We start from the raw sequence: 25,420 nt of genomic DNA on the forward strand, positions 1-25,420 counted from the left end.
GCACCATGATGGAGGAGCTGCCTGCCGGACTACATCTCCTCAAGTCACATGCGTGATGTCAATGTGTGCATGCACCACCAAACAAAAACCTAAAGCTAGCACCACGATCCATGTACGGCACCAAAGCCATGAGGTGAGATCCTTCTTTATATAGCGTTACCCTTAAACACTTCATCTCAAAGTCCTTGAACTCCACAAACTACCAGCATACGCCATCCAGCAATATGTGCTCCAGCTCCTGGAACAGCAAGAAACACCCATTTTTTCTTGTCCTCAAGCAGCAGCAACAGCAGAAGAAGAAGCCTCATGTCTCGGTCAGTATCAGGAGGAAGAGGTAGTTGACATGCAAACTTGTTCTGTTGTAGTTGCAGCAGCAGCAGAGCAGCAGCAATCGTCGTCTGCTGCAACTGCTAGTCTTTTTTGGTGCATTCTTGAGCTTGTTTGTGCTGGCATACACAGGTTGAGGCTGGGGAGGAGAGCCGGAGCAGAGACCATGGAGTTGGTGAACCTGAAGCTCTACCTGGAGAACCGGTGCATCGTCGCCGAGAACGAGAGGCTCCGGGAGAAGGCCACCGCGCTCCTCCGCGAGAACCTCGCGCTGAGGGAGAACCTCTCCAAGGCGGCTGCCGAGGCCGGGCTGCCGGCGGCGGGAGCAGGAGCTGCGTGAGACTTCTTCCTCTGGCTGCTAAACATGGAGTAGCTAGCCTACCAGTGTTCTCTCCTTAGTGAGCACTTTTTGGCGCTTGTGCTAGTTCTTGTAGAATCCTAGGTATCTGCTTGGCTGCTCCACCATGTTTGTGCTCACAAATCACTAGGTTTTCGGAGCTCTCTTGTGTGTTCTGTAGCATGATGCTCTGTGCATTACAAGAGCAGGATTCAACTGGATTTTGTTTGCAACTGGCTCTTTTCAGAGAACAGCGAAAGGGAAATAAAAGCAGATATGATCAAAAGAACATCAAAGGCAAGTTAAACTTCCTTTTACTAGAATAGAAACTGAGAGGCAAAGATGACGGTTAACCACCTTGAGTTTGCCAAGTAGATAAACTCTGCCACTTCAAAGAGTTGGGCCAGCAAGAAATCTTTCCAGCCTTTTTCACTCTGCTGAAAAGCAGGCTCTAGCCTTCAGCATATCCAGGCAGAAGGACCACATATCCGGGAGATGCTTTCTTCATTATCCTCCCCTTTTTGTTTGGCAAAAGATTTAGACACCGATGATAAGTGCTACTATTTTGCAGTATCTGTGGCAATATGCACAAGCACACACTTATATCCAGAACTTGCACCAAACTTTCTCATGGCAGAAAAAATGTAACGCAGAAACTGCCTGAATCCGCCCTGCTTCAGAGGCGTCAGAACCTAAAAAACCACAGGAAAGACTAGCCCGAAGTTGCAACGCTGGGCAGAAGGATCCATATCAAGATAACATGTCTACATAATATGGATAATTCTATACTCGAGGCAAAACATTAAAGTTATTATGAATCGAATGAGTGCGGGTATAAGCTACAGGAACTCACGTCTACAGAATATGTCGTACTACATATTGCCCTTAAGTTACCCCTTTAAACACGAAGAACAAATGTACCTAAAAAGAATTTTGATAGTTCTAGCACAAATCTACAGATACTGGCAGTTTGTAGAGCACAAAATCAGCCCAGGTATTACCAACATTCAATAAAATAACGTCGGAGGAAAAAAAATATGGATTATCCAACCACTGTTGTCCTAAAACTAAGCAAAATATTATCCGGGACATATTTGGTATCCCCACTTGAATCGAAGTTCCCCTTCTATGTCCTCTGTGAAATCATTCTAATGGTTCCACTGCTGCTGCTGAGCCTTGAACTGTTTTGATTCTTGTGTCTGCTTCTGCTGCTGCTGCTGCTGCTGAGCCTGCTGGGGCTCTAATGGCTGCTTCTGTAGTTGCAGCAGCCGCTGCTGAATCATGTGGCGGTTCATACGTTGGTCTGAACCGTTCGGTGCACGAGGATCACTGGTCTCACCAGCAGCATGTTTCAGGCGCTGCACTTCATTACTCAGTGCTTCATTCAGAGCTGGATACAGAATAATGATGTACCAACGATAAATCAGTAACTGAATAAGCCAAAGAAACAAAATTGCAATGAAACATGGGAAAATAAGGTCCATCAAGCCTAATGAAAAAATTAACAGTGGGATCGTGACACATGAATCCTGAAAATAGGTATAACTCAGATTGTAGGCCAGAACATAAATATTCTAAACTATTTCGTTAGAACATTGACACTCTACATTCAGTTAGTTATTCAGATTAACAAAGCATACAAGATTCATGAAACATGAAGCAAATCAATGGAAAATTCTCAATGCCATGTCAGTGCATAAAGAAATCTACTATACAATCAATAAAGAGAACAATATGATGAGGTAAAGCAATAACATGTAATTCCTTCTTGAATTCAAAATCCTTAGGAAAGAAGTCCATCAAATAGGATGAACATGTGCCATGTTGCCAATGCTGCAGTGGCATTAAAAAATCAAAGGAAATGCATTCAGTATTATTTCCGATCACTAGCTTCTCATAACATTTGGTTTACTGAACTACATAACCGATGCCAATACTTTGGCTCTTCTACATTCCTCATCTATTTACCAGCTAATATAAATTCTCCTCCGCAGTTAAAAAATATTCGAATGTTGTGGTCTTGAAAATAAATCCCAGCATATATCAATTGTAGTGACTCTCATATTCCGAGACAATCGATTTCTATTGCCACACAGGAATTTATTTTCGAGAACATGTAAGAGAGCTGTGTATCTATTGCAAGAAGATAAAATAGACTTAAACATCCTTAAGCTGTGGTAAAAGAAAAAAACAAAAGAAAACGGCGTTTTACACTAGTGGTGTACATCCACAGCAAGACAAAAAACCAATGAATAATGGGACTGAAAATGCTGAGAAACAATGGATAAACGTACCATCTTTCAGCTGTGCTTGCTGCTCCAGTGCTTGCAGCCTGATCTTCATCTCATTGTTCTGAGTTTTAAGTGCATCAGATTCCCTCTGCAAAAATATACTACGACAGTAACTACAATTGTCAAAACTTGAGCCAAATCAAAATGCTCACCACCTTCGGAGAACAAACCTGCTCCTTTGCCACTTTTGCAGATAGTGTAGCAGTCTCCATCAGCAGCACCTGAACTCTACGCTCGAGCTCCCCCATGTACTTCACCTTGCGCTCCTTGGACTTTGCAGCAGAGACCCGATTAGCCAGAATCCTGGAAATTTTGCAAGAAAAAAAAAAGCTCAATTTCAGTAACCAAATCACTCCAGAATTAACCTCCCACATGAACTCCAAAAAGTTCGAACCTCTTGACTCTCTTAGGATCAGTCAGCGCGATCTCAGCGAGGCGATCGTTGGCCATGATTTTCTTCCTCTCAGCCTCATCGAACTCGCCTTTGGCAAGTTCAGTAGCAAAGAGTGCAGCGGCACCGCCCGAGGGCCCACTTCCAGTGCGCGAGAGGCCGCCGCCAGCACCTGCCGCCGGAGACGGCGGTGGCAGTCTCGACGACTCCTGCCCCAGGGCTCCAATGTTGAGGCTCCCCATGATGCTGTCCACCGACAAACTGCGGCAATGCCGAGGATGGCTTGCACCGCCGCGGCCACGGCCACCCGTCGCCCAGCTCTCGGCCTCGTTGTCGCTGCTTTCAGCGGGGCTCCACGCGCGCGGGCAGCCGTTCACTTGGCCGCCCAGGTAGTCGTGCCGCTCCTCGGCGCCGTCCCCAGATGAACCGAGCACGCCCATGCCCCTAAGGTCCCTGCTGAAGAGGTCGTCGAAGGCGGTTGCGTCCACCGACTTGCTGCACCCCTCGGCCGTCAGCGACGCCGTGGGTGGCACTGGCAGGGTCAGGCTCGGCCGCGAGAACCCGACGAGGAAATCGCTCTGCGACCGACGGTGCCCCGCCCCGCGCGGCGGCAGGGCGGATGGCCCCTGCTCGAAGCCCGGCGACGGCGGGGAGCGCAGGACGGCCGCCCCCGCACCCGCAGCCGGCTGGGCGTACGGGAGCGGAGCTAGCGAGTCCATCGGGAAGAACCGCGGCTGAGGAAGCGACCGAGCGAGATGCGATCCGCCGCCGCCCGCCGCGGGAGCGAGTGCCGGCGGACTCTGGTAGTAGCTGAAGGTCGAGTCGGAGCCGGACGCCACGGAGGGGAGTCGGGGAGCCACCGGCGAGAGGAAAAGCGACGACGAGAAGTGGCGATGGTATTGGGAGGAGAGGTCCATGGGAACAGCGGGGGCGCGCGGGGGCTGGGCACTCGGCGGCGAGAGGACAGGGGGGCGGCTCGAAGGATCGGCGCGGTCCTCTTCCATGGCGGCGGCTCGAGGGGAGACGGACGGAACCGCGGCTAGGGTTTCGGAGGAGGGTGTTGGGAGGGGGGACTGCGCAATGCCGGCGGCGAGGTGGGGGACGGCGAGAGGCGAAGACAGCGAGCAAAACGTGAAGAAATGGGGGGCGGGGCGCGGAAAAGGAAAGGCGCGTGGGACGAAAACGGCAGGTTTGCCTGCGTCTTTTCTCTACCGGTTTCGCCCACTGGGCTTGGACAGCGAGCCGGCTGAGATGGGCTCTCGCGGACGGCGGTAGCCAGTTAGCCACGCGCTTGGCAGGGAGTTATTTATTTTTATATTTTTTCTATTAAATATTTAAATAAAAAGATTTCTGATCGTAAAATTTATAGAAATAAACATCTACCGTGGCTGCAGGATGCCACGGTGACACCGTCACCCCTTACTGTCCTCTAGATAGCGAGTGGAGCCCACCTCAACGCTTACCGCCCTAATTGCCTTCTCAGAAGGCGAGTAGGGACCTCCCTATACCCGCCACCCTCATTGCCCTCGGAGAGGGTGATTAGCCCTGTTACGGCACTCTCAGGGGGCGGTTAGGGGCCGCCCCCATTCGCCCTCTACTCCTATATAATGACTAAAATTCAGGAAAAAGCCTTATTTTAATCAGAAAAAAGGGAAGATGAGAGGAGAGGAAAGGGAGGCAGCGTAACGAAACCCTACTGTTTTTGTTCTGCGGATTTTAGATCTCATTTTTCGGTAATTTTTTTATACTTATGTTTTTATTAGTAATTAAAGTACCACTAGATCTATGGTTTAGCGGTATAACAGAAGTTATATTAGATACGACCTAAGGTTTAGAAATTTAGGATATACTGTATTTTGTAGTATATTGTAAATATTAATTATGACATGGTAGGATAGTCATCAGATGCATAATAGTATTTAGAGTACAATAGTTTTGAATATCTAGATTTTACAGAATAATGATGTAAGTAATAATTATAGCTAATTAGAAACTTTATTAAATAGACGGATGGTTAATTAGTTTAATTAGTTTAGTTTGTTTAGTGGTAATATTAAATAAACCTATTGTTAGGTGATCATCGGTGTCGATAATTTTGTTAGAATTTCGATAATCAGAAATATAGTTTTTCGGTATTAACATTGGATATATTTTTTAATGTTTACAGGGATGTCAGATAAATTATATTTTCAGATATATTATGGTGAAGATCAAATTAGTTACGGTCCTAGCGGTGTAGATCTCTTTGGATTTCAGTAGGTCGTTAAGGGACTTAGTAGAGCCAATGAGAGGACCATAGTGGGCGTGTGTAAGTGGTTGATGCACCATTTTCAACTAGATCCTCAGCAATATGAGCTTAAACTGAGAGCTGCGCTAAGCTGTGCTAATCAGGGGTACTTTGAGGAGCTCATCCCGATTAATGCGATATCTACTTTGAGACAGTATGTAAATATATCATGTGAACGTGGTCTCCCTCTTGTGCTGTTAGTTGAGGCGTACCAGAAGGATCCAATAGAGATAATCTTTGCGGAAGCAGTAGCAGGAACAAGTCAGGTAGTGGTGGATGAAGTTGACCCGGCAAATGTCGGGGACGAGCAAGATGTTGGGGATGTGCGTGAGATGCAACCGATGGGTGTAGTCGATGAGGGGAGCATATTCCTAACATAATTGAAGAGATGGAGATGGGGGATTAAGAGCTGGAGGAAGCTATTGCCGGTGAGGATTTATCCGACGAGGAGCGAAATACTCATGTTCCTGCAAAGTAGAGAAATCAGGAATTTTCGAAGCTAGTGGTGAGTGAGGCTCATCGGACACCATGGGAATATCATGAGAACGAGGTGTCCCAGGGTGCTATGTACCCTAGTAAGGAGGTTGTTATTGATATAGTTAAATTCTGGTCACTGTCTCTTCAGAGGCAATTCAAGGTTGTGAAATCGAGTAAAAGGGAGTACGTCGTCAAGTAAAAGGGAGTAAAAGTTGAGTAATGGGTGACAATAAATTGTTGTATTCAATATATTCAATAGTATATCTAATATATTCCGTAGGTTACTACGGTGATGAAGCCGGGCCGTCTTCATTTGCATCTCGACCGGTCGCACATCCACCATTCGGAGCTCCACCGTTCGTACCCTACTACGGCACTCACATCTGGCCATTGCATCTGCATACCATACAGGTACAATATTGCATTTTATATAAATACTTTCATTTGCACATTTACCATATCTAATATATTCATCTATTCGTAGGCCCTCAAGTGAGTACACATGGACGACGATGAAACCTTTGCAGTTGTCATACCTGAGTCAGGAGGATAAGCCTGGGCCAGATCCCTCCTTCGACCTCGTGAGGGACTTCTTCAGGGCCACACTGGACTACGATATCGTCGCGCAATACCAGCTACCCAGTGCTCCACTTCGGACGCAACACACCTAGGAGGAGGCCTCGACACCTTTCATCCCTACTAGGCCTACCATGCAGGTTGGTCCACCGGACGCCCTGATCTATTCTAGGGGCCACGTGAGGGTGAACCAGCGGCAGCGGCTCTGAAACCATGATGGTGGGAACGGTCGATGGTAACGAGGGAGACATCAGTAGGATTATACCTTTTCTTTTGTAACTTATATGTCTGTTTCAGGATGCATCTTCGATTAGCAAACTTGTCTTACATATTCGGGCGTGTCTCCTTTCTATGGTCTACTTACCATATTATAACTATATTTCTTAATCCAACTTGACCGCATGCTAGTTGCATTTCTTAATCCAACGTGACCGCACACTACTTTCTATCGTCCTCGGTTTTGTATGAATTGCTCACGATATAGCTAGAAAAGTGTTTCTTACAAAGCTACTTACACACGAAGTGACCACACGACACCTCTGTCGGGAGTCTAGCTTTAGACACGAAGTGACCACACGACTCAGCTTTAACCATGAAATGACAACACCTCTATCCTGATGTAATCTGTAGACACAAAGTGACAACACAACTCAACTTTAACCATGAAATGACAACACCTCTGTCCTGACGCAGGCTGTAGACAAGAAGTGACCACACGGGAGAGCTTTAACTATAAATTAAATGACAACACATCTATCTTGACACATAGAATCTCTGCCTAGCATCAATACCACAAATTTTCCATTTATAACAGGGAATCCAATACTCCAGCCCCCCACCAAGCCCATGCATTCAATCCATGCACCAGTCCCCAGTCACCATAAATAACCTCACCATCATCCATAGATAGACCACTTATTCCTTAGCTCTCTCAACTGTAATGTCTTCTTCAGCTCCATCAAGCCCACCTAAGAAATATTGGGGGATTTTCATCCCCCACGGGGTCGAACCACCGATACGCTTCTGTGGCGACCTTTGTAGGCTTCACAAGTCCTGAGACATCTCCTACACCTATAGCCTACACTTCTTCATGTGTGTCAACTACCAATATGACAAGCCTCAACATGCACCGTATGAGTACCCACCGGTATAGCGATATAGATCAGTCATGTGATACTTTTCACATCTTGTTCCCGATTTCACGCACTGTTTTACTAATCTCATATCTTGTTTTGTTTGTTCAGTATCCTCCACCTATCTATGACTTCATTGAATGGCTCGACATGGAGCAAAATGAAAATCAGAAGCGGTGGGTCAATGTCACGTCCCAAATTCTGTAATCGTGTGATTAAGCTTAATTATGTGTCATTAGCGTCATAATTAAATTTGAGGGGAATTATTTTGACACATTAGAGCAATTCATTTTGGGTCATTTGGATAAGAGAAAGAAATTTGAGAGAGAAAAGAATAAAAATCGTATTGGAAATACCTCTTTTCTCCAACATGTGGGCCCCACAGGTGGCCCCACCATCCCTAACTACCAAATAGGGCAGCACCACCTGCTCCCTCTGTCCTCCCTCACCCCCCAAGCCCCACCCAGTGGCACAGCTGCTGCTGCATCACCTCACTCTCACTCCCCTCTCAAGCTCTCTCTCCCTTTCTTTCAAAATCCGGCCTCAAGAGAAGGATTTGAGGTATGCATGTGGTACCATTGTGATCCTTAGCTCATAAGCTATCCATCCATCCAATTCGTTTTCATTCGAGCCGGTTTTGACTCTTTTGGTGTTTAAGGTTGAAACGTGAGGAACACCAGATTTCTTCGTCTCCCTGGCGTTTTCCTCCATTTCCTCCATCACCCGATGGTCACCCAGCTCCACAATCATCTTGGATAAGTCCCTTAGGTTTCCTATGGAAAGAATGCATGATTTGGTTGGTCGATTTCGATTTTAGAGCTTAGGTTATGAAGTTATGGTGTTCTTGAGCTTTGGGGTGAATTAAAGGATTTGGATAAGTTTTGAGTTAGGAATCAAGTTGCTATATTGATGAGTGAATTCTAGACCCCATGAACTATCCCAAACATGTTCCTCTTTGGCTTGGAGAGGCTCCCAAATCAAACCGACCAATTTTTGCCCTCAAAATGGCTGTTCTGGAGCCACCTGGAGTATCCGGATCAACCCGGAGGATCCAGACGACCCCAGCTGAAAGTGACAGAGAACCCCCTCCCGGAGGATTACCCGGATTATCCTTCGTGGCTCATTGGTGATTACCCTGCCTATGTGGTTCTCTGGTGTATGTTGTTGCCTAATCCTTGGTCTCTCCGTGCCGATGATCATCTGATGCTGAAAGTTGGTGATTACCCAGTGCTTTTCATGGTCTCTTTGCTGTTGGCCCTGATGGTCTGTTTACAACTTTAGCCAGTTATGTTAGCCTAGCTTCTGGCCGATGGTTACCTGGTGTTTTCTAGATTATGCCTCATCATCTGTTGCCTGTTCTTAAAACTACCTGATGCATGTAGTGATCAGCCCTTTGGATCACTTAAGGATTGTGGCTTATGAGTACCTGTTGCCGGCTGGGAAATATTATCTGACATGCTTGTTGGTGGAAGAAGCTATTTGCCATCTCTTCACAATAGGATGATGTTAGCTATCTCCCTAATTGGTAGTGTGGGCTTGAGATATAATTTGCTGTCTCTTTATGGCTAATGCTGGTAGTTGTTTGAGACTTGGATGATGATTAGTTGTGGCTTGCTGTTACCTGCCCTCTACTGCCATTGTTTTGTGGTGTTTGCCTATGTTGCTTTCCGCCTTTGTGGCGTTTGCCTGTGTGGCTCGTTGCCTGTTGCCTTCGGAGACGACCGATGAGGACAAGTCCGAGGCTGAGGAGGAAGTTAGTGAGTCAAGCATGACATGGAGCTCCCGGGTGTGGCCTCGTTGCCTCTTCCGGTTGAAGCTACACGTCATGCCGCGCTCCTAGCTCACCTCTTCTCACATACATAATTCTGAGGCCTACGTGGCCGATGATGACCCGAGATACATAAACAGTCCAAAAAGCTCATGCTAGACTGTTATCCTATTTTTCGCTGCCTTTTAATTTATAACGCTTACTTTGTTTGGTCCTTGTTGCATGTGACTACAGCCTTGTAGACTCGGAGACGATCTCAGTATGACGACTATCATCGCAACTTAATCGGAGGTTGTCCAGGAAGCCGGACGTAATTAACCGGAGGTCTTGCGAGACCACGGGAAATAGGACAGATGATCGCTTGAAGACTTAGTCAGTAGCATGTGCGTTGTACGTGTGTGTGAGAAATCGTAATCAGATGAAACTGTACTTTATGATTTCGATAATGAATGAATAAAGTTATGTGTTTCTATTACAATTGTCTCTACTTCTTTCCATATATTGTATGTATACTGGCACTTCCGCAATACAGCGATATACATACATAACAATTCGAATACAAAAGTGCGTGTTTCGAGCAATTCGAATATAAAAGCGCGTGTTTCGAGCAATTCGAATACAAAAGAGTGTGTTCTGAATCCGCAAAACACTTAGCTTGTCATGATTTTTGCTTATAAACTGTAGTATATCTTCATCTATACAAGCACGTGTATCTACTATTATTTGTTTCAATAGATGTCCGTAGCATAGATATGGATTTCACTGGCCTTTTCTATAGTGCATGTGATATCTATAGTAATCTTGCATTGTTACCTTGTTTCGTTTTTGTATTTTTGGTTCTCCTGTACTATTATTATAGTAATAAACACCGAGCTAATAACCTCTTTCTCCATATGGAAATAGAAGAGGATATTGTAATGCCATTAATGCATGATATAATATAGAAATTCGTTGCAATCCTTCGCTTAGAATTTGAACGATAATATATCTCTTATAATTTTTTTAGAGATATCCCCTATTATAAGTAGAGCTAACTCGTCATTATTAGGCATTTCATATTGAATTGAGCCATCTTTTTTGCATCCTATTATTCGAATGCTCACATCTATGCCGTTATATTCTTCAAGCAGATCTCTTGCGTGTCTAAATTGTTTAACTATTGGGTTGTATTCATCTAACATTTCTATAAGTCCTTTTATAATATCACAGTCTAAATCTGTAGCATCAAGATCTTCTTTTTGTATAGCTCGTATTCTGTTATTTATTTCATTTTTGGTGTCATATATGTATAGTTGGGAAAATTGAGGTATATTATTTTTATTTGGCAATAAAGATCCTATACGATGTTGTATTTGGCCATTTATATGAAATACATATGGTCCATAGCTTCCATTTATTTTCTTGTCTATGTTAGCACCTATGGATGTGAAAGCAAATAAGCTGTGTTGTTGCCTGATTTTCCGTAGAAATCTCTTACAACGGTTATCACCGTTGTAGTCAATTAAGTTTGCAAGAAATTCTGGAGGTTCTTTAAATGGCGGAATACGTATTTTACCTCCTTTAACACAACGATGTTTGTTCTTCTGGATCTGGACTCGTGTTCAACTCTTTCTTCATACCAAATTATAGCATCGTAGTATTGGCATCAGTATTTTAGAGAACCATAATATGATCGATGTTCATAACTGTTTTTAAATACTGAATATACACAGAAGAGAATTGGACCATACCTTGATTTATATTTAGATATAATTTTTTTTTGATTTTGTATTTTTTTGTCGTTTGTTTTGATTTTCTTTGGCTATATCTTTTTCTGTAGATATATTACTAAATTCCAAATTTGATCTACTCCTTTTAGTAGCTTTCGTTTTTTTATAATTAATTTTCTGTAGATAAGCAGTCAAATATCACAGGTAAGCGCAAAAAAGTAAACATTTTAAATGTAGATAGACAAGTCTAATACTTACATATATTATTTCTATCGTTAATATAGTTAATAAAATTGCTATTGTAACCTCTTAATTCAATACTTTCAATACCTGACCAGATGACAAGAGTTTTGTTTCTTTTGACATGGTATAAGATTTTGTAAACTCACTAATCAAATTTTATCATTGGATGTTTCAGCTATATCTGTCTAGTAACGATGGATAAAATATTTTATTATGCACATAGTTATAACAATAGTGGCAGTTTGTACCTTTGTTGTAAAATAATGTTCTGATTTATTAATACGGTTGAAGTATGTTTGCTGAATCCTCCTTTGTAAAGTGCACCCGTCAAACAAAAAAGGTGTTATGGGCTACTGCCGCCTGTGTCATTGTATTTTTGGTAATATAATCCTGCAAAGTAAATTTTAGAATCTAGTTAGTTACATAAAATTATGAAAATAATGTAATATCTTAAGTGTACAGCTTCTCAAGTGAATTTCACATATGTTTGCTAAACTCACCTCGATGCAAAGGGCTTTTTTTTCGTGGCGGAGTATATGACGATGGCTTGCCTAGTATTATTAACGGCGTCACAACGTGCTGTTGAGACTTGAGACAAAAATACATACTACTATCTGCTTGCTCACAACTGAAACTACTAGCACACCAATTATTTAGCAGTTTTGAAGATGTTATGCAGCTTTTGATCACAAGGACAACATCAACTGAAAGTTATATGTACAGTGGACTGAGTATGTGGCAGTGTTTCTTTATGCATGTATGTGATCTCATAGCAGACTCATTTATGTGATCTCATAGCAGACTCATTAAGAACTTTTCTTTTTATATATCCAGGTAGAGAAAGGTAATGTGAACCAGTACTGCACCTGACAAAGAAATTATAATAATCCTTCGAAGGTGAAGTTATAGTTGCGTGCATGGAATGTAGCAGTATATGAGAAAACAATTTCCATGTATATATAGAAAAAAGATGAATTTTAATGAAACATGGAAAAGATAAAATATTGTAACGAAATTGGTATGATCAATAGACAAAGTGCTCGTTTCTATTTATGAGATGTGAACAAAGTGTTTCTTCTGGACAAAAGGTAGCAGACTAGCGGCAAAAAATCCACAAATTAGTGGAAAAGCATACCTCCTAGAAGATTGGCTCTATATAATGGTCAATGGTTTCAGTGGAAAGACAGCTTCAAGTTCTGGCAAGTCAGGAAACCACTTATTGACGCTGGGTGCCACCTTACTAACAATATCACCTATCGCTTCAGTATTCATCATATCAGACAATCCATATTCTATTGACACCTGTAAAATGGAAAAGGAAATGCAAACAAATTCAGATGTGTAAACATACCGAACTCAGATACGAGAAACTTAAATAGTTCAAGATAAAATGAATGTGCAGAAGAGTTTCAACCTTCAGCTTCAGCTTTCGCCTGAAGCGGCGGGCTGGAGTTTATTTTGTAATTTTTATAACTCATATCAGATATGCCAAGCTATATGTAAGTAGTACATCAGCTACAATTGGTATTGAGCAGCAGTAATAAGAAAATCACAAATTATGATTCGTGCACTGCAGGTACTACTTCTAGATCAGCTCAACTACATGCTAACCATAGTTCGCACCATGATAATCTCTGAAAAAGGCCGGAAAGCATGGTTACTGCAACAAGTGGAATATCTTTCTGGCAACATGCTCCTTGATCTTCTTTCAATCGCAATCGAACTTGAAAAAGCTCATGATTATTAATTCGTCCCTGCTCATCAACGATCACTTAATACTGTTAAAAGATTTGGTTCAATGTAATTTTTATAACTCATATCAGATATGCCAAGCTATATGTAAGTAGTACATCAGCTACAATTGGTATTGAGCAGCACTAATAAGAAAATCACAAATTATGATTCATGCACTGCAGGTACTACTTCTAGATCAGCTCAACTACATGCTAACCATAGTTCGCACCATGATAATCTCTGAAAAAGGCCGGAAAGCATGGTTACTGCAACAAGTGAAATATCTTTGTGGCAACATGCTCCTTGATCTTCTTTCAATCGCAATCGAACTTGAAAAGGCTCATGATTATTAATTCGTCCCTGCTCATCAACCATCACTTAATACTGTTAAAAGATTTGGTTCAATACAATTGTTGATCAGCGTGACTTTTGGGTCTTGGCTGATTACATGGACAACACATAATATGTCAAATTGAGATTGTTCTAGGATTGCTGCTTTATGCATTTCAATGGGATCCATGATGTATGTGTCTGGTTTGCATTCTTAAGTGCAGCTATTCCAACACAGTTTTAGTTCTTCAGAAGGACTAAAGTACCAACCTAACATTTGTCATAGTTTGGATTAATTGGAACAGATTATCCAAAAAGTATAATAATGTGTTTACATGAATAGTCACATCGACTTAATGTAAGTATTTCCTGTAGTTCAAATGTGCATGCACCGGGTTGCAGGGCTCACCGTGGGCTATTAGACCATCATCTACGGGCCATCAGTTCTTGGCGGCTTGCGCAAGCAGTTCATTGGGCCATCAGCCAGCCACCACCGGTTGCATAGCACTGCACCAACTGGGCCATCGGCCTCCTCACGGCTCACCCACAGAACCAGAGGCTCGCCCGTACGCTCGAAGTCTCGGACGGCTACGATCGCGAAGAGAACAGGGAAGGCGGGGGGGCGAGCGGCAGCCGGCCGGTGCTCGCCGCCGGTGCCATTGCCAGTCGCCGCGGCTAGCGGCGCGCCTCCTCGTCCTCGATCCCTCCACGTCCGTTCTCCCTTCGGCCTTGGCACTGGCATGGTCGCGCTCGCGCCTAGGAGGCTGCCGGGTAGGGCTCCCCTGAGCTCCGGCGCCGGCCAGCACATAGGAGCCCTCCGCCCATGGCATTCAGGCAAGACCACGTAACGGTGATTCTTTTGGTACGGCCTGGTCGAGTGATTCTTGGGTTCCAGTTCCTGAAGCAATCAAGCGACCATGGCTCCAAATTTTTTTGGTACATTAATTTCTTTCCAATTTTTTATGCAAGTCAATTACTTTCAAGCAAATAAAGTAGTGTTTCAATTAATTGGTTACCAACTCTTCTTTTTTCAATTAAATTATAAGGTTAGAGTTTGCAATTAGAGTTTTGCAAATTGCAAAGAAACGACTGAAGGCGAAGAAAGTATTAATTGAGACTTACACCATTGAGAACCGAGCTCAGATACAATTATATAAAAATGTCAAGTAAGTTATCTATTTAATGCTTATGGATGCTTGATTGATTTTAAATTTTATGTTCCTTCTCTTGATTCTCTAGCATAAACATATTACACATGAATATACGATACAATATGTAATTGAGTTTTTGAGTAATGTATGATGACATGTAAGCTTATGGAAAGATGGTTGTAAAAAAGGCCATATAATGTTGAGAATTCTCATCAACAAGATACCAATACTATGAATTCAATTATATAAGATATCAATTGGGAAGAGGAGATACAATTATACCTACCATCCATTTTAATAACAGAGAAATGATAAGAAGAAAATACTTAAAAAATGAACCTCGTTAACCTCACACTTTTAATTTTCCGTGGATTCAGATTGGGGAAAGAAATACCAAACACCTAATGCTCACCTCGACTCTGTGACGATTTTTTTGGCACGTACAAGGCTTCTCCATATATACGATATTTAAAGGAATACAAGCAGGAGATCGTGAGCGCGCGCCATAAGCTGTTGCGACATGCGTCATCCCGTACGTCCAGCTCGTGCGGAAAAGCTCGGAAGGATTCCAATTTATTGAACAGGGCATACGGCCATTGACCCATTGCCGTCGAGACGGCCGCACCGAAGGAACAGCTGGGACGCGTCGCGCGTTTCCTAGCACCGAGCCCGACCAGAAAGCTTCCGAGAAGGCGGCGCGCGGTCAAACGCCTCGCCTGGCCGGGCTCGCCGCTCCCTCGCTTTGCTTGCGCTCCAATCACAAGGCGCACGCAACCACGCACGCCCTTACGCAACGTGACGCGCGGTCGGCGGCGGGCGAGACCGAGACCGTCCGCTATAGAAACAGCAGGCCTCAACCGGCTCGATTCCGCTAACGAGCTGAGCTGAGCTGAGCCGCGCCGAAACTCCAACCAGCCGAGACCGTTCCAGAGCCGCCGCGTAGGATACCGACCGCAGAGGAGGGGGAACGAAGCCCGCGCCGCATGAACCGTGCTGCCCCCGCGACGAGGATGGCCGCCGAGGAGATGAGACGGGCCGCCACGGCCGAGACGACGGCCTCGCCGCCCGCGGGGTCGAGGTGGGCGCGGGTGTGGCCGCCCGCGCTCCGATGGATCCCCACCTCCACCGACCGCATCATCGCCGCCGAGAAGCGCCTCCTCTCCGTAGTCAAGTACCGCCTCCTCCCCACTTTGACCCCCCGTAACTTCAGGCTTTTGATCGGTACAGCTAGTTACTTAGCGCCGACTCTCCGTCGTGGAATTGGACCAGGCGTAGTTTTTCTTCGGAATAGGATTGGTACTAGATAAGTGATTAGTTGTTGCTGCATCTGCAATCAGCTCGAGAGGGTATTGATGTTTAGCCCAGAGTAGGGCAATTGCCTTTCCCTTCATGAAGACTGATTGAGCAGTGCTACAGTCTTACGGCAGCTAGATGTTGGGGACTAGAAATACCTTTGTCGATTTGGAATCATTTGGCCTCAAACTTTTAGCTACTTTATGTTGATTTTGATGGTTTTGTTATGTGTTGAGCATGGAATCGATCGGTAGTAATGTCTCTTCTCTTTGAGATCCTGTGGTAGTCTTTGTTTGGGACCAATGAGCAAATCCACTTAAATTATCAAGCGATGCAGCGATTCTGTAGCGTATTTGATGAGGTATTGTTACTGATGTATGTTTTGTCCTATGTTCCATTTGTGAATGAAACCATTTGGTCCATTGCTTGAATTTTGTCCATTTGGTCTTCCTAAACTGCAGAAAATATTCATGATGTCATGAACTGCACTTTCCAATTGAAGAGAGTTCTTTTCTTCATTTTGATCTAGTCATTGTGAATGCATATTGACCTTGATTATACTGAATTTTTATTTATGTAAGACGGCATACAAAAGCCATGTCGTCCCCTATCGTCTGTGTAATTCTGAGATTTAACCTGCTAATATGTTTTCTGGTTTTCTGATTGTGCCATAGGCATTCATGATCGTGTTTTTAAGACAGCTATCTTGTCGATAAAGGCTTTTGGTCTTTCTCCCGTTTCATTCTTCCGAATCTTTTTGCATTTTTCTGGTACATGATGCACCTTTCTTGGTACTTTTACAGAACTGGATATGTCCAGGAACAAGTTAACATTGGCTCTGCTCCTCCTGGGTCAAAAGTAAGATGGTTCAGGTCATCAAGTGACGAACCAAGGTTCATCAATACTGTAACATTTGATAGCAAGGAGAATGCCCCCACCCTTGTCATGGTCCATGGCTACGCTGCTTCACAAGGGTTCTTCTTTCGAAACTTCGATGCCCTTGCAGACCGTTTCAGGGTGATCGCCATTGATCAGCTTGGGTAAGTTTTGAGAAAACCCACACAAATTTTTAGTATCGACCACTATAGGTATTGCTGTTGATCACTCTAGTAAATTATCAATAGAAAGAAAGAAAAGATTTATTTTCAAGTAGTAAATATGGTAGATCTTTTAATTGAAGATGTCATGGAATATGGTTTGGAGGAATCAATTGCCTACATTTACTTTCCTCTAGATTTTCCTTTCTTTTATGCCTTTTTGGTATTTACAAACCTAGAGAATATATTACTACAATTTAAATTCTCATTCACAAGGAAACATTTAGCCTTCTCAAGAAGGAAAGCTAGCTCAGTTATATTGGAAAGTTAGCTCAGTTATCGGAAAGTATACCTCTGTAATTACAAAAATGTGCCATGTGTGTGTAACCATGCTTTATGCTGTTCTTTTTGTTACTTGACATTGTCTGTTGCATTCCATGGCACTATGGCATTTACTTTCTCCTCCCTTTTGCAGCTGGGGTGGATCAAGCAGACCTGACTTCACCTGTAAAAGTACCGAAGGTTATTATATATTGATACTTTCATACCTGCGCGATTTTGGAACATGATGTCATTTATTTTATTATGCACTGATAACCCTTGGCTGCCATTAGCTCTTTACTATGTCCAGCATTCAGCATGCCATGGACTCCTAATTTTATAGTGGGGAATTCTAAGATGTTCTTTTCTGTTGAATTTTAGTAATTTTAACCCTTTATTTTGTACATATTTGGAACCAAGAGACACCTAGATAGACTTTTCCTCTATCATATTCCCATATTAATTTAGTTCTTAGTAGATGCTTATTATGAATGCTACGGTAATGGCTGCCTTTCTTATGGCTGTGATTGTAAACAGAAACTGAGGCATGGTTCATTGATTCTCTTGAGGAATGGCGCAAGGCTAAGAACCTCAGTAATTTTATATTGCTTGGTCATTCTTTTGGAGGATATGTTGCGGCCAAGTATGCTCTACAGGTATGTTACTAAAAGGTTAGTGAGTGAATCATCTCTATTGATGCCTAATGGTTACTAACAAGTTCAGTCATATTTCAGCACCCTGAACACGTTCGGCACTTGATTTTGGTTGGTCCTGCTGGCTTCTCATCAGAAACAGAGCATAGATCGGAGTGGTTAACCAAGTTTCGAGCAACATGGAAAGGCATGATAGTGAATCATCTTTGGCAGTCTAATTTTACTCCTCAAAGAATTGTTAGGTAAGCTAAGCTTCTCCCCTGTAATTTAGAATCTCAATTAACTCTTTTTTGTTGCTTCGTTCATTTTATGTCTAACATGTAAAAAAACAAGGCAAAATTGCAACAGAAGCCTTCTACTTCAGTTCAAATGTTGGAGTAACTAGTACATGCCCGTACATTGTAACGGGAGCAAAAAAATCCACGAGATAAAATAGTTAACGAGTAAAACACATGCATTGCAATAAAACAACTATCAATTTGACAACACAAAGTTGATTGATACATAAGTTCCAGCAATGTAGAAAAGTAATCTAGATCTCACACGCAGACTGAACTTCACACTTTCTTCGGTGCAAAAATCTTCATGTTTCACAATTTTATCGGTTTTGTTTCCCTGCCTACCAGATCTTATAATAAAAAATAGAGAAATGCTATTTATCTGATGACAAATTTCTTGACAAGAAATCTGTCGAATTTCCGACCTCATGATCCACGAGGAGATTCATGCTCCAGCCGCCTTCTCTGTGCGAACTCTGGTGACATCTTCTTCTCCGAATAATCTGTCCGAAGAATCTTTAGTATGCTAAGTATTTGAACTCAAGTTTCTTACAAAATATAAGTTGGCTAAATGGACTTAGTAAGAACACTCGTTATAACTGCTTTTAGTTGCTATTATTTCCAGTACTTGAACTCTAGTATGTAATTTCGTTACGAAAAGGTGATGAAATTTGGGTGCACCCCCGTTATGGAAAAAAGAAACATAGCCCTGATGAATTAAGTTTCTCTTCTAAAAGAACATTTTCTGGATTTTTTTGGAAACAACAGTATCATAGAAAGCTTCTCTATGACTTATGATTTGGTATTGCTATTACCAAAAGGAAGATATACATATATCCAACACTGTGGCAAACAAATATGAATTTAACTGCCACCCAACAGAGCAAACTAACACTCATCAGCCCCATTGAGGATACTATTGTGTTCCTTCTCAATCACCCAAATGCTTTCCGTGTCAAATATCAAAGAAAATTAAAATCAAGAAAATATTTCTGAATATGTATGGGGCAATACTTAGAGGGATTCAGCAGTAACTTATCGAATGGTAGAGCTGGAATGCACGGCTGGATGCTTCAATGGCAACACTAACAGGTTGGCGCGCCACCGCCTTTTGCAATGCTCTCTCGTTGTTGATTGGCGCATCCTCGTGCGAATCAATGGGCACAACCTTTGCATTTTTCTGCATTGAACAAAATGCAAATCTCCATCAGCTTCAACACACAGACATACACACTCGCATACATATTGCAGTTAAGTGCAGAAACCTATGACACTGACCTGGGTGGGATCACACCTCCCGTCATGGCTGGTAAAAGGATAGTTGGCCTCACTGTCGGTTCCACCATTTTTGATCATGAACCGGAAGGCATTATCCATGAGTCCACGATTACAGCTTTGGTCTTGGAGCTTGTCATAGTCAATCAGCTCCTACTCCGACAACGATACGAGGCTACCTGTCACAATCTTGTTGATCCCCTCCACTGCTGCCAATGCTAAGAACGCCAAGCACCCACCTGCATCTCACCCCCCCCCCCCCCCGCCCCACCCCAAATCATCACATAATTAATTGCAATTTTTACAGAGGAACTTGCTATTTCTGCTCTATACTTGGCCTTGAAGCTTTACAACCACCTTAATGGTAAGGTGACTAATTTAATTCAAAGATAGAAAGGTGTTGCAATAAGGTGACTAATTTAATTCAAAGATAGAAAGGTGTTGCAATCTTGTAAAACCACTATAAATTCCACTGATCCATGCCCATTTTTAGTGGTTACAAAAATATTCCCAAGAACGGCTTGTTCAGATAAGGTTAGGAAAACTCATGGTTCAGTACCCTGACGACAAGAAGGCTTTGCCGATTTTGCGGCGAGGAGCGGCCAACCACAATGCAAATATCCAATCAATCGACATTAAATCGTGATAGAAAAAAAGGAGAAAAAATGGAGATTTTTCCAAAGTATGAGATCTATGTGCAGACAAAAGCTACCAAATAATTGAGTAAATGAAGTACGAGCAGCACGAAGGAGGGAACCAAGCAAAAACACGACATGGAATTCCACAGGTGGCGAAAATGCGCCCACATTGACCATCAACAACTTGGGTCGCACACCCCCCCCCCCCACACCTAGCACGCAAGATTTCACAGCGCCGACGGCTGAGCAATCGGATCCGCACCACTCATCGGTGACGAGTTGCGGCCGGAACGAACTGCATCATCATTAGAGGGGATCGAGGAGTGTACCGTGGTGGGAGTAGGTGTCGCCTCCATGTGTAGATGTGGTGGGCTCGAGCTCCTTAGCGCACTGCACCTTCTTGACCTCTCCCGGGATAATCGGCATACAGGTCAACCTCACGTATGGAGAGAGATGTGATTTGGTCTGTTGAGCTTGAATATTACCGAGTCGTCACTGCCATCACCCTAGAGAAAGAACCAATCGAGAGGAAAACGAAGAACCGATCGAATGACGCATCTACTTGAGACAGATCTGGATGTGGGGTGGCGGAGTTGGGAGGAACATACATTCGCAGGCTGCACGGGGACGGGGATCGGAGGAGGAGGATGGATGCCAATGAGGACGCAGCGTCGCGAGCGCAACGAAGGGAGAGGAGGTGGTCCAGCAGCGGTGTGACGAGCGGGAGTGGAGAGGGGTGGACTGGGTGGTGGCAGAGTGCGGTGAGGAGCGTGAAGGCCGGGGAGAGGGTCGGGAGGGGGAGGCGAGGTGGATGGCGAGGGAGGGGAGATGGAGGTGCTCTAAGGAGTCCGGGAGGAGGAGCACGGCGGAGAGGAAGCGGCCGGCGGCGGGGACTTGGCCTACGGAGAGGAAGCGCGAGAGGAGCGCAACGATGGTGTCGAGGTTGGACAGGGAGAGTTGTTCCAACGGGGGCTTGGATGGTGCAGCGGTGGTAGATGGACCACCTATTAGAATAAAGGGGACGAGGGGGCAGGATGTCCTGTCTATCTTGAAACGATCACTGCGTATTTTTTAAGTGGTAGAGATCTAGCCTTCTAGTTAATTTTAAATAGTATAAGTGTTTTAGAAGTGTGGTGTTTTAAGTCATTCTTGACTTCCACATCAGACCAAACCTGCACACATGGATTGGTAGATTTTTTTTTTTCTCAGACACACAGGAGTCCTGCACATCACTGCATTAAGAAAAGAGATTTGACAGTACAAACTCTGGTTTTGTGGTTTACATGCTACCCACAAGAGCTACCACAGCTTAGCTGTGGTAGCTTAATCCTCGTGCTAATCCTCTTAATGCAGTGAGCTAAGAGCTGGCTTAATCCTCGTGCTCCTGCAGCCACCCACAGCTCTGCTTCTTGTCAGATGATGAGCAGTAAATGTTGAACCTCCTGATTTGCCCCATTGAAGACACAATCATTGTGATTCTTCCAATTCACAAAATGAGCTGAAAGTAGCCTTCAATTTTGGAAACACCTGCCAAGTTCTACTCCAGAGAAAGCCCAAATTAACAAAAGTCAGCCCCAATTTTGTGATGACAACCTAAAGTTGGACCACTGCATGCTCCGAGATAGTCAAGGAACAGATCCTCAGGAACACGGAAGGCGCCGTGTGAGATTCAAAGTGGTACTGAATCCATGTTGCGTGGTGTCGACCACAACTTTGAGCCACCTTACAAATTGTTGCGACCTTTTACGATGTAAAGTGGGGACAGCATCAATTGGAATGGAAAGAATGGGATTGCCGATACTTCCGATGAGAATTGAGGACTTCCATGGTGAGTGGGGACTAGATAGCTAGTGGTAAGAGTAGGATCTTTTCTTTTTATTTCTTATAAACCCACATATACAGACATCGTGTGTGGCTGTTACACCTGCCAGCTGCTGCAAATATGGCCATGTTAAAATCATCAGAAGGCATGGGTTACTCCATTTCTGTAAAGTAGAGGGGTCCTTAAATTCAAATTAAACTAGAGGGGCCTCATTGCTCCAATGTGCAAAGTGAAGGAGCTTCTTCTGCAATTTAGCTGTAAAAATAATCAACAATACTATTCTTTATTGAGTACTCCTTACCTTTTGCAATAATATCTATTTTTTTCCCTCAAACAGAGGATTGGGTCCTTGGGGTCCAAATTTGGTGCGAAGATATACCAGTGCGAGGTTCGGTTCACATTCAACTGGTGAATTACTAACAGATCATGAATCCACATTGCTGACAGGTATTTGTTTTGGTTACCTAATCCAGTAAATGCATTATTTCAAATAACACTTGCACCTGACCCTTATTGTTGCTTCGTCATGTATGAAGATTATATTTACCATACCTTAGCCGCCAAAGCTAGTGGGGAGCTGTGCTTGAAATACATATTTTCCTTTGGGGCATTTGCAAGGAAGCCTCTTCTGCAGTGGTCAGCTCCTTGTACTTTTCTACTTTCAGTTAACTGTTCTGCAGTGGTGATCATGTACAATACAGTGGCTGGTTTATCAAATTCATGGCATTGGCTCTTTTAGTCAATCATATCTAAGAGCAGAGATGTGAGCAGCTGAGGGCATGCATGATTGCACTATATCTGTCTTTCCATAGTTTTTCACATCTGGCAATGAAATCATGATTTCATTTGGTATAGTAAATTTCAGATGCAACGAGTTATCCAAAAAAAGAAAAAGAAAAAAGAAACAGATGGCAACGTAATCATCATTTCATTTGGTACAATAAATGGACTGTGTGATGTTTCATGATGTCTCACTATTCTCTAATTTGTGACAGTGCATCTGATTGGACGGTACCCACTACCTTCATATATGGGCAGCAAGACTGGATGAACTACCAAGGGGCGCAGCAAGCACGGAAGGAGATGGAAGTTCCTTGTGAAATAATCAGAGTCCCACAGGTCAGTCTTCCTCTCTGGCAATATCGCATGGTCACAAACCACAAATTTACAATATTGGTTCAATGACTTAAACCATAGTGGTTATATACTGCAGGGAGGTCATTTTGTGTTTATAGATAACCCTTCGGGGTTCCACTCGGCTATCTTCTACGCATGCCGTAAAATTTTATCAGGCGATGGAGAGGAGGGTCTCACTCTTCCTGATGGCCTCATATCTGCATAAGGTGGCATCTTGAACTGTCTCATGCTCAACAGTAGTTTACATAAAGCAAGCTATACGATGGTGGAAGTATCTGTGCCATAATACGGATTGTGCCAATTCCATGCATATATTATGTAATAATTGAGTGGAACAAAATGGTATGTAATGTATGATTTTTTAGTCGATTTTCGGGTCACAATATGCGGATCATGTCCTTTCTGTTGTAAAACCTGCAAGAAACTGATCAATATCATAAGGAAACAATAATTCAAGCGTGGAAACAGAGAGACAAACTTAGTTCCCAGATCCTTCTTGTTTTATTCATCTCAACTGGTACAAGTATAATAGGGCTCCTCACTCCTTGATTATATAAGCGGGTGGGGAGTGTTGGACTTGGATATGAAGGGCATGTTTGGATTGCTGCGAATGGTAGCCTGACCAAAATATTGGTCATGCCCAAGCTTTTTGCCATGTGTTTGGATGGGGAATAAAAATTTGCTCGCCCAATCCAGATTTGGCACACATATCTCATTTTTCATCCAAATGGATGAAAACATGGGCGCCGAATTCGTCCGCCTATGAATTGGCAGCCAACTCGCGCATCGTTCCCCTTATCTGGTCACCACCTATAAAAGCATCTTTCACACCCATCTCCTCACCTTGCTCACGATTGAGCAGCGTGTTACTCTTCCTCTCCTTAGTCTCAGGTGGATTGGAGGAGAAAAGCAAGACGTCAGTAAAAAATATTTCCTCATGCGATTCTATCTCAATCCCCTTCCTAAATTTGTTCTTAAAGTACTGTTCTAGCTCTTTTAGATGGACTTGTAGCTGATTCTTTCCAGATCTGTGGATTGGAAGAGAAAAACAAGAGGTTAGTAAAAAAATATTTACCCCATGCGATTCCATCTCAACCCTCTTCCCAAATTTATTCTTACCTACTATCCTTTCTCTTGCTAACTAATTGTAAATTTAATTGATCTACTCTCTGATTAGAACTATTGGTTGTCTTTTTAGCTGAAATTTTGTTTCATTTGCCTAGATGGACATGGATCAGCATCAGTATTATTATTATTATATGTGTTACATGATGTGGATGCAAAAAGCTTTAGTTGTGTTAGTTCTTCTATTATCTCTATGGTGGAGAAACAATGATGGTACGAGGAGTAGGGGTAGAGGTGCAAAGTATGGTCCACCGGTTGATATGGATATTAGTAGGACTAACGCACTTGTTAGGTTGATTGATACCTCAGGTTCAACATGCATTAAACAATTAAGGATGTCTCAAGCTATATTCTATAAGCTCTGTACCAGGCTTAAACACAAGGGCCTTTTGGTCGACATGTTTCATGTTCCAGTAGCGGAATAAGTGGCAATGTTTCTATACATGGTGGGACAACATCACATAAATGTATCTATAGGGTTTTTATTTTGGCGATCTGGTGAGACAGTGAGTAGGTACTTCAATGTTGTCTTGCATGCATTGGGCGAGTTAGCATGCAATCTCATTTATGTTAATCAACAAATATGCACACAAAGATTAGCAGCAGACCAAACAGATTCTATCCCTACTTTGAGGTAACCCTACATTAAGCAATAGTTTTTTAGAGCCTCCCTTTGCTTAAGTTTGATGTGGATTATGTTTTATTTTACATAGGGATGTATAGGAGCGCTGGAGGGCACACATGTTAGGGCATGTGTGCCAGCTCACATGGTGGACATACCCCTCTCAAAATGTGCTAGCAGCCATTGACTTTGACCTTCGGCTTACTTATGTCCTAGCAAGGTGGGAGGGCTTTGCATATGATTCTCCTATATCAATACCTGAAGGTGCAGAGAAAATAACAATTTAAGTTGGCCTTCCTCCTATATCAATTTGATCTTAACTCATCATTGCAACATGGTTGTAGGAAAATTGTATTTGGCTGATGTTGGGTATGTTGCAAGGCCAGGGATATTGCCTCCCTACCGCGGCGTACGCTACCACCTAAATGAGTTTGCTGGATCTCATGAACCAAATACACCTAAAGA

At 43.2% G+C, this 25,420-nt stretch overlaps 3 protein-coding genes and 1 non-coding gene across 5 annotated transcripts; 2 read left to right on the forward strand and 2 right to left on the reverse strand.

The window, feature by feature from the left end:
* Nucleotides 1-143: 143 nt before the first annotated feature.
* LOC133897918 (protein LITTLE ZIPPER 1-like) lies at nt 144-885 on the forward strand. Its single transcript, XM_062338747.1, has 2 exons — nt 144-334; nt 460-885. Exons 1-2 carry the CDS (start codon nt 225-227, stop codon nt 665-667), a joined length of 318 nt encoding a protein of 105 aa, XP_062194731.1. The 5' UTR covers nt 144-224; the 3' UTR covers nt 668-885.
* Nucleotides 886-1,389: 504 nt separating this feature from the next.
* LOC133897915 (bZIP transcription factor 29-like) lies at nt 1,390-4,603 on the reverse strand. The gene is made up of 4 exons (XM_062338744.1): nt 3,350-4,603; nt 3,126-3,258; nt 2,959-3,043; nt 1,390-2,054 (listed from the first exon to the last, which is right to left on the reverse strand). Exons 1-4 carry the CDS (start codon nt 4,348-4,350, stop codon nt 1,813-1,815), a joined length of 1,461 nt encoding a protein of 486 aa, XP_062194728.1. The 5' UTR covers nt 4,351-4,603; the 3' UTR covers nt 1,390-1,812.
* Nucleotides 4,604-15,596: 10,993 nt separating this feature from the next.
* LOC133897703 (probable 1-acylglycerol-3-phosphate O-acyltransferase) lies at nt 15,597-23,673 on the forward strand. Of its 2 annotated transcripts, XM_062338508.1 has the most exons (9): nt 15,609-15,925; nt 16,851-17,087; nt 17,560-17,606; nt 17,943-18,061; nt 18,140-18,300; nt 22,409-22,518; nt 22,608-22,707; nt 23,067-23,190; nt 23,285-23,673. In XM_062338508.1, exons 1-9 carry the CDS (start codon nt 15,738-15,740, stop codon nt 23,411-23,413), a joined length of 1,215 nt encoding a protein of 404 aa, XP_062194492.1. In that variant the 5' UTR covers nt 15,609-15,737; the 3' UTR covers nt 23,414-23,673. The 2 variants fall into 2 exon arrangements, with proteins under 2 accessions (XP_062194493.1, XP_062194492.1); XM_062338509.1 differs by lacking the exons at nt 22,409-22,518; nt 22,608-22,707 and having other exon boundaries at nt 15,597-15,925.
* On the reverse strand, nt 20,652-20,752 carry LOC133898027 (small nucleolar RNA Z107/R87). The gene has a single exon (XR_009906046.1). It is a non-coding gene; the product is annotated as a small nucleolar RNA Z107/R87 (small nucleolar RNA).
* Nucleotides 23,674-25,420: the final 1,747 nt, after the last annotated feature.

This window comes from Phragmites australis, chromosome 17, assembly GCF_958298935.1.
Source record: "Phragmites australis chromosome 17, lpPhrAust1.1, whole genome shotgun sequence".
In the NCBI taxonomy this organism is placed as follows: Eukaryota; Viridiplantae; Streptophyta; class Magnoliopsida; order Poales; family Poaceae; genus Phragmites; species Phragmites australis.

Excerpts from the sequence above, each read along its gene's own strand:
- LOC133897918 (XM_062338747.1), top strand. The coding sequence starts at position 225 with ATGTGCTCCAGCTCCTGGAACAGCAAGAAACACCCATTTTTTCTTGTC. Across the intron at positions 335-459 it reads GTCAGTATCAGGAGGAAGAG|GTTGAGGCTGGGGAGGAGAG; the intron begins GTAGTTGACATG and ends TGGCATACACAG.
- LOC133897915 (XM_062338744.1), bottom strand. The coding sequence starts at position 4,350 with ATGGAAGAGGACCGCGCCGATCCTTCGAGCCGCCCCCCTGTCCTCTCG. Across the intron at positions 3,259-3,349 it reads GATCCTAAGAGAGTCAAGAG|GATTCTGGCTAATCGGGTCT; the intron begins GTTCGAACTTTT and ends CAAAATTTCCAG. Across the intron at positions 2,055-2,958 it reads GCAAGCACAGCTGAAAGATG|CTCTGAATGAAGCACTGAGT; the intron begins GTACGTTTATCC and ends TTCTGTATCCAG.
- LOC133897703 (XM_062338508.1), top strand. The coding sequence starts at position 15,738 with ATGAACCGTGCTGCCCCCGCGACGAGGATGGCCGCCGAGGAGATGAGA. Across the intron at positions 17,088-17,559 it reads ATCGCCATTGATCAGCTTGG|CTGGGGTGGATCAAGCAGAC; the intron begins GTAAGTTTTGAG and ends TCCCTTTTGCAG. Across the intron at positions 17,607-17,942 it reads CACCTGTAAAAGTACCGAAG|AAACTGAGGCATGGTTCATT; the intron begins GTTATTATATAT and ends GATTGTAAACAG.